Source organism: Euphorbia lathyris, chromosome 2 (assembly GCF_963576675.1).
Source record: "Euphorbia lathyris chromosome 2, ddEupLath1.1, whole genome shotgun sequence".
In the NCBI taxonomy this organism is placed as follows: Eukaryota; Viridiplantae; Streptophyta; class Magnoliopsida; order Malpighiales; family Euphorbiaceae; genus Euphorbia; species Euphorbia lathyris.
The window spans coordinates 12,002,335-12,010,636 of record NC_088911.1 but is presented as its reverse complement, the minus strand read 5'-3'; the positions used below and the strand labels follow the sequence as shown (position 1 = coordinate 12,010,636).

General features: G+C 32.3%; 1 protein-coding gene across 2 annotated transcripts; it reads right to left on the bottom strand.

Annotated features, from left to right (window-relative positions):
• Positions 1 to 287: 287 nt before the first annotated feature.
• LOC136216663 (transcription factor UNE10) lies at positions 288 to 8,063 on the bottom strand. 2 transcript variants are annotated; one of them, XM_066003215.1, is made up of 6 exons: positions 7,787 to 8,063; positions 7,048 to 7,696; positions 6,659 to 6,760; positions 6,003 to 6,068; positions 1,166 to 1,540; positions 288 to 750 (listed from the first exon to the last, which is right to left on the bottom strand). In XM_066003215.1, the coding sequence occupies exons 1-6, from the start codon at positions 7,888 to 7,890 to the stop codon at positions 643 to 645; spliced, it is 1,404 nt and encodes a 467-aa protein (XP_065859287.1). In that variant the 5' UTR covers positions 7,891 to 8,063; the 3' UTR covers positions 288 to 642. The 2 variants fall into 2 exon arrangements, with proteins under 2 accessions (XP_065859287.1, XP_065859285.1); XM_066003213.1 differs by having other exon boundaries at positions 7,027 to 7,696; positions 7,787 to 8,062.
• Positions 8,064 to 8,302: the final 239 nt, after the last annotated feature.

Sequence of the window (8,302 nt, the reverse complement as noted above, 5' to 3'; positions counted from 1 at the left end):
TTTAAATAAAAAACCTTCAAAAATAATGATTTTGGAAAATAAAAAATGTGGATCCATAGTAAATGAATGTGATACGACTAGACAACTTTAATTCTCGAAATTTTCATTTTGAGATCGTTAACGGTCAAATTGGCAATGTCAATTCCAAAATGATTGATTTTGCAAATTACGATAAACACATTCCTCGTTTTAACAACAAAAAAACAATCATTTATCTACAAATTATCATAACCACATAATTTTTTTTTTTTAATTAACCCTATTTTATATCTACCAAAAAAAATATATTATACAAAGGGATATTCAACATTAATTATTGAAAGTATATAGTCGCGTATTATATTAACATCATCGAATCAACTTACTATAACAAATACGAATAAATAAATTCCAAAAAAAAAGATATATGAACAATTGATGCCGTCAAAGAAAGAAAAGAAAACAACACCCAAAAATATAAAAATAAGCAAAACTGTCTTTTTTTTTCTTTGGTCCGCAGTTGGCTACCGTGCGTCTTTGAACCGATATGGCAATAACCATTTGGTTATGTTGGCCGCGTCCGTCCATCCGAACAAATAAGAAATAGTTTGAGGTACATATACATATATACACAACAATAATAGTAGTTGACCGAAAGAACAATTAGCTCCTAGAGTTAGAAGCCGGAGGTTGTTGTTGTAGTTGTTGCTGTTGTTGTTGCATTTGCTGGTACATAGTTGCCATTCGGCTATACGCATCCATAGATATCGGCTGCAACAAATTAAATTTTATAAAGCGATAAAGAAGAGTTTTTTTATATCATCTCTAACATATTCCATTGGAATGTAGCAAAAAGAGAATAAGTAAGCAGAGTTTCAGAGGCATATTTAGCTGTAAAACAATATACTTTTTAAAAATTCAGTACTTATTTTTAATACTTATCACAATTACATAATTTAATACTTTCAGCATTTATAATATTCAACATTTAATATTCAGTATTTATTTTTACAACAATTAATTTTCAGTTTTATCAACAATATTGTCATAGACAGTAGACAATACTAATTATAGGGATAAGTGACATAATTATCATTTTTTTTTCATTTTGAACATATAGATCATATGACACGATTATGACACGACAACTCATTCTAAGATCTCTACTATCAAATTACATGTTTACCTGTGACTGGCAAGCTAGGAATGCAGCGGTCATCGGATCAGGCATCATGGTAGCGGAATTGGGTTGCAACCGGGCATCAACGGCCCCAGCAGCGGAGCCATCCCAATAAGGCATATGCATGAAAGCGCTAGGGTGAAGCATGGGAGAGAGAGCGGCGAGGTTAGGACGGTTGATATCCATTCCTAAACCCATACCCATACCTAAGCCCATACCCATATTCATAGCGGTTGGAGTCAACATAGACATTTGAAGTTGTTGTTGCATTGCCATTGGTAACATCATTGGTTGAATGTTCATTCTACTCATCATATGTACTTGTGCTTGTAACCGCTTTAGATATTCTATCACTTCATCTAGCATTGATGCTTTATCCGTCTAACAATAATCAAATAATACCAATTAATGACATTAGTGACAAAAAAATATACATTTAGCGACGTAAGTTATGCATTTACCGACAAAAATATGTTAGAAACTATAGATTTTTGGGGGACTAAGCATTGGCGCCAAGTAATTCCGTCACTGATGTCAAATCCGTTATAAATTTTTAATAGAGTTAAATTAAAGCCGGAATGTAATGACCTGGTCCGGAGTGGGTGACACTGGGGTAGAATGCCTTAGCAAGAAGCAGTCCTATGGGATGACGATGAGACAAAAATGAACTGAATTTCACATCGTAAATGGAGAATGTTTGTCTGGGGGCTTATTAGTGAGATGGGAATCCAATACATGCAGACGCGTTTTTAAACAGTGAAACCTAAGGTGTTGGATTTTAGCCAAAGCGGACAATATCTATATGATATTGGATCAGGATATTACATGGAAGTTATACATTAAGGGACGGAAATCTATGTCGGTAATTCTATTTTTTTGTTATTTCTCTCTAGAGTCAGGAGTCGATGGACTCTTTGTAGCCCGGTCGCTCCGCCCGTGTAGATATCAACTAGTTTTCCTTCTATAATAACTATTCATTAATTCTAACCAAATATTTTATATCTACCGTTCAGAATAAAACAACAAAAATAAACTACAAAAAGGAGAATCATACGAATACTCAAACCAACTTTTCTTAAACAAATAGTTAGTCGCTAAATAATTAATCAAATCAGATTCTAACTAAAATGAATCTTTCTAGCTCAGGGCTAAGAAAGCTTTAAGGTCGTAGAGAGATTAATGCGAAGATTTACAGATTTAATTTGGTATACATCGAAAATTCTATTTAGAAGAAATCATTTTAAGGATGTTTGAATAGTGTCGAACTGATTAATCAGATTGCTAACAAAGAGGTATTCTACAATACTCCCAGTGCAATACATTCGTCCAATCAAATAATGTCATACGCATTTATTTTTTAAAACCAATCATCTCTCGTGAATTGATATGCATCCATCTTTTAATTGGTCGTGTGTATTACACACGGTGTATTACATGTCCATAATTATTTAATATCATAATTTATTTTCTTCACCATATATATGTATATATATAGAAGTTAATTTGGAGGTATGTGAAATGAATAATTGTTAGAATAGTGTATGAGGTCCAAACCAAAGCAAGTCATTGTTCAATGATTACTATAAGTGGCAATTTAGTAAAAAAATAGAAAAGGAAAATGAGTTCAACTCTGAAGAAAGCAGGCAGTGAGAAATTAATGGAAATGAGTTTATTATATTATGTGGTAGGATTCACAGAAAACAAATCTTCTGTCAAAGCTTGTCCCCATATCATTTAGGTATGTGGACTAGAATAACTCTCAACATACACATACTTCCATTTCAAACACATATTCAATGCTCTGGGCCACACTTTATCTACTCCCTCCATTTCTCCTATCTATCATTTGAAGTAATTCAATGTTTGTACTTTTCTAAATTCTTAGCTAGTTCTAGTTAAAATACATTTTGGGTCAGCGGCGAATACAAGATTATTCGGTTGGGGGGCCGATTTTACACGTGCATTTGAGAATTTTTTTTTTTGTTAAATCGAACTTGCTTTATTTTTATTTTTTTGTACATATGTGTGTTATAATTTTAATGGTCAAGAACCAATTTTAAGTATTAATGTACAATTTTTCAAAATTAAACTAGATTTGGTTTAATAGTCCTAACGTGTAAAACAAATTGGATTTAGAGATGCCTAACAGGCAAAAAAAAAAATAGAAATTTGGATTTATAGACCTAACAAGGCAAAAAAATTAGAAATTTGGATTTAGGAAGTACCTAATAGGTCCAAAATTTTGAATTTTTGAATTTTGGACAAGCTTAACACGTAATGAGATATATTTAACAAAAATAAGAAACTAATTTTTTTAATAGAAAATACATAAAAATGAGTTAAAAATGTTATGAAAATAAATAAATAAATTAATAATATACTTTTATAATTATTGAAAAATAAAATTTAAATAAATAAACACTTTCTAAAATAAATTGAGGTTGATGGAAATTGAACCACAGAACTTTTTAAAAAAACAATTGTTTTTAACTATCTCATCTACCTTTAAACAATGAAATATTACTACATAGAGTCTATATAGACTAATATTAGGGGAGCCGAAACTACTCATAACCATGGTGGTTCCGGCGGCCGGAGGGGCCCGGGCCCACCCCTGTCTCCGCCCCTGCTTTGGGTCTAATTTAATTTACACAAGTATGTCACAATATTATATAGATATTTTTCGTTTTCGTTCAAATCTAATATTTTGGGTCTCACGATTTTAAAACGCGTCAATAGATACTATCTCTCCGTTTCTAATGTAGGATTCAATTCATTCCTACCACATCACCATCCCTTAGGTTCGCTCCTTGTTTAGGCCTTCTATCCCGGCATCACCCACTCCAGACTAGACTGTTACAGTTTGGGTTTTTAAAGTACTATTTGAACTAATTCAAATTGATATTTAAGACTCATAATAGTTTTTATTATTATCTATGACACATCTCCTTGAAGAGTCTACAACACAAATCCATCCTACCATGTGCTGAAAATTAATCAACAACGATTCCAACACTTAAACTAAAAGAACCATAGATGTCATCTAAAAGAACCAATTTAACTAAAAGCTTAAATTGATAGTTAAAGTCCAAAAATAGCTTTCATTATTATCTATAACAGACTATGTGTCTAATATTATAATAAAAACTATTATTGCACTTTAACTATCAACTTAAACTTTTGATTCCAATAGTTTTTTAGAGATTAGAACTGATATTTAGAACACCTATTTCAATAAAGTGATAGAAGTTGGATGTCAGTTCTGATATATTTTCAATGTAACATCAGTCTTAGAGCAACTCTAGTCTCAAGTTACAAATTTTATAATTTCTTAAGTGACATATAGAAAAGTAAAAAGTTAAAAGTAACGTACTATTAGAATAAGTTGTTATTTCAATATTTTATGGGTACAAAAAATAGTTTAATTAAAAGTAAGGATTAAAACAGTTTGCTCCTTTGGGAGGCGTCAGGCGTGCTTCACCTGATGCGTGTCAGACATGCGCCTCCTGTGATGGACAATCTCCTTTATGGTGGTTTTTTAAAATTTTATATGCTGAAAGATAGACTTTCTAACGGATTTATAGACGATGAATGATAAGTGTTTAATTGAACATCTTTTTGGTGCTTTTTAAGCTACATCTACAAGTTTAATGGGAATTTTCAGCCGTGAATGCTAAAGTCAATGTTGCTATTATAATTTTTATTTCTTTTCTTTGACGAATCTATCCCTATCTACATAGTGGGAATAACAAAAAAAAAACTGAGTATAAGATGCCGAGTCAACATCCACTTTCTCGCAAGTCACTCCACCCTTTCTACGAGGATTCCGCACAGATCCGATGCAATAATGCATCCTGTTCCTGGATAATGATATCTAAACTACCCATACAAACACTCCTAACAACTTCATAAATCCGTATAATAATTAATTAATTAATTACACATGTTAGTATTTCATTAATTAATGTATCATATATTATTAAATTATTGACTCGATACATGTTTATTTTTATTTTATAAATTTTTATTTTTCTGTCTTTTATATATTGTGTTTTGGTAGGGAAAAGAAAGTAAAGACTTTTTTTATATATTGTTTTTAATATGAAGTTCTATATTATATGTACATTTTCTACATTTTTTTTTCATTTACCATTATTTATTTTATAGGGGTGTTTGGCTACTCCATTTTCTCGTCCTATTTATCTCTTCACTTTAAATTAGATAGTTTTAGGTATTTAATCAGATACATTATTTGTCTTTCATAGCTGAAAAGTAACTTTTTTATAAAAGCAGAAAATCTCTGATTTTTGAAAAATCAATTTTTTCAATCAACAAATAGCAAACCGTAACAACAACAACAAATCGCAAGTAAAGCAAAGGGCCAGAGAATTTTAATAAAACTCCTTAAATACTTTGAGCATCAAGATTAATCAAATGGTCAAGATATATTTTTCATTTGTACTAAAAAATAGTATAATTTATCCATATGAATAATATCATTCTACCCATTAAGATTGACTTAATGGTCAAGGACCTCAAACTGCTTAAGTTAGCTTTTGAGTTCGAATCTTAACGTACATACAAAAAAACTTTAATTAAGAGAGAATCTACTTAAAAGGTGTCTGACGAGCCACCAACCAAAAAACTAGACAAACTATATATATATATTTTATCCTAAGGTGACATCTTATTATAAAGTGTGTACTTGGTGGCTTGAAAGTATGTACTTAGATTAATATCAAAATACTTTTTAATATATAGTACATTCCAAAAGATGAGAAGAAATTATTAAAAACTATATGATAGACCAAAAAATGAAAAAAAAAACAAAAAAAAAACATACCTTATTGGAATTTGGGACCAATTTCTGTAGGGTCTTCATCCTTTGATTTATCTTATCTCTCCTTTTCTGCCAACAGAATATAAAAAGAAACTTAATGCTACTACTGTACTATTTCAATCATTATTTCTCATGAAATTTATATCTGCAATCATATATTCAATACCCATTCACATTTTATTCCTCTTAATTTGCTAATTATTTAGTTAATCAAAAATTAATCATTTGCTAATTATAACTGCTGTCTATAAATCATTCATCTTTACCTTTTAAAAAAACACAAAAAGTTACTAAATTTGGAATCTATTTCATAGACATATGTACGTATTATTAAAAAAAAACTCAATAAAATATTTAAATGATACGCTGAATATAGTCAATAAACTACGTGTCTTTTGAATTGCATTAATATTAGGACCTCTTTGACTACTTGCATTTTGATGTTTCTATTCGTTGTTACAGTTTGCTTTTAAAAAATGACGTTTTTTTTAAAAACAGAAATTTTCTGTTTTCGTAAATAACAAAACATCTAAAACTTTGCCTTTTAAAATGAAAATGCAAACAGAAACTCATATACAAACAGACTGAAATAACTTTATTAAAATAATATATAATTCGGTCAATAAAAAACAATAACATGAAATTATGAAAAAACGTACCCGTTCAGATTGATTATGAATAGCAGCAGCTCGACTTCTTTTGGTTGAAATTGAGGATTTTCCATGTCCTTTTTTCTTCTCTTCTTCGTCTCCTATCTCCATCTATCAACGATAAGAAAAAAATTAAACGTATTTTCTAGTAATATTGTAAAAAAATTTGAGATACAATTAAAATTTTAGAATAAGGTATAAATTTAGTCTAATTATTAATGGATCGAAAATTTAATCTTTACGTGTAAAACAATACAATCGTAATAAAAATCTCGTATAGATAAAAATTGCACTGTTTTATGTACGCAGATTAAGTTCGTTTTTCCAATAATTATAGGGCTAAATTTGTAAGTTATTCCTAATTTTTTTCTATTTGCCTGTGGTCTGGTGTGACTAACTGAGTCAGTGGTCTCATCGACGGTAGTTGTCTTGGTTTCCGGTCCGCCGCAGCTGGTGGTATCCTGCGACTCAAAAGACGTTGAAGTGAAACCCAAACCTACTTCCCTGTCATAAGTATCCACCGTCACTCGTTGACTTTCCCTCCCAAAAGTTGCGCTTCCGCTGACGCTATGGTCTCTACTAACTGCAACAGGGACACGCGCCACCTTCGCGCGTTTATTAGCAAGAACACCATCCTCATCGTTCCTCCCCGTCGGCCCACCGCACGACCCCACGCGAGTACAACTCCCAACGTTGCGTCCACCGCCCGGAACGGTCGGATTTGAGCAAGGAACCAAGGCATCCATCGTCGACATAGTAGCTGAAACGACGGAAGAAGCCGTACCACCACCACCACCGCGGCGGCGGTGGCCGAGCCACGGGACAATCTCGTCGACAACCAAACCGGACTTACGCTGAAGCTGGGGCAGAAAAGTTGCTTGATTCACAATGGATTCGAGAGTACCACTCGCGCGTGGCTTTTCCCATGTACTGTACTTGGAATGAACTGTAGCCGGTAACGGCTTCGCCGGTACTCGCGGCGGACCTAGTCCGTGCATGGATAATTGGCCGTTTTCCCATGTTAGCTCTGCTACTTCATAGCATGAACTGTGCAGCAAAAACGACGTAGTTTTAACTAAACCGACGTAGTTTCAACCATTAACTGATTAATTAAGAGAAATAAATAAAATTACATACCTGGGGACATCTGGTGCGGTGGAATTAGAATTGGAACGAAGAGATAATTTAGGTTGTGGTGATGAATTTTCATCAAGATCCCAACTTGGAACACACTGGCTCATTTTAGCAGAGATTAAGGGGAGAAAACTAGTATGTTTTATGTGTGTGTGTTGTTGAATTGTATGGTTGATAATGGGATGGGAAAATTGATAGTGAAATAGGAAGAAAGTGAGGATTTTGGGAAAAAGGGGAGATTATAAATTTATATGGAGATGTTGTGATCTATTTGTGGTAATAAATAAGAGTGGTAATTAATGGAGAGATAGGTATGGATTTGGGTATTAAATGTGGAAAAGATGAGGGCCAATAGTTGTTTCCTTCCCTCCAAAAAGTAAAAAACATCATAACACAACTTCAATGTCAATCAAAGTTGACACTACATGACATTCACTTCTCAACTAGCTACTTATGGTGTGTTGAACCTAAGAGATAATGTCCAAAGCATATACTATATAAAAAAAGGCAAAATAAAAT

Excerpts from the sequence above, each read along its gene's own strand:
- LOC136216663 (XM_066003213.1), bottom strand. The coding sequence starts at position 7,890 with ATGAGCCAGTGTGTTCCAAGTTGGGATCTTGATGAAAATTCATCACCA. Across the intron at positions 1,541-6,002 it reads TGGTCCCAAATTCCAATAAG|ACGGATAAAGCATCAATGCT; the intron begins GTATGTTTTTTT and ends GATTATTGTTAG. Across the intron at positions 751-1,165 it reads TCCTAGCTTGCCAGTCACAG|CCGATATCTATGGATGCGTA; the intron begins GTAAACATGTAA and ends AATTTGTTGCAG.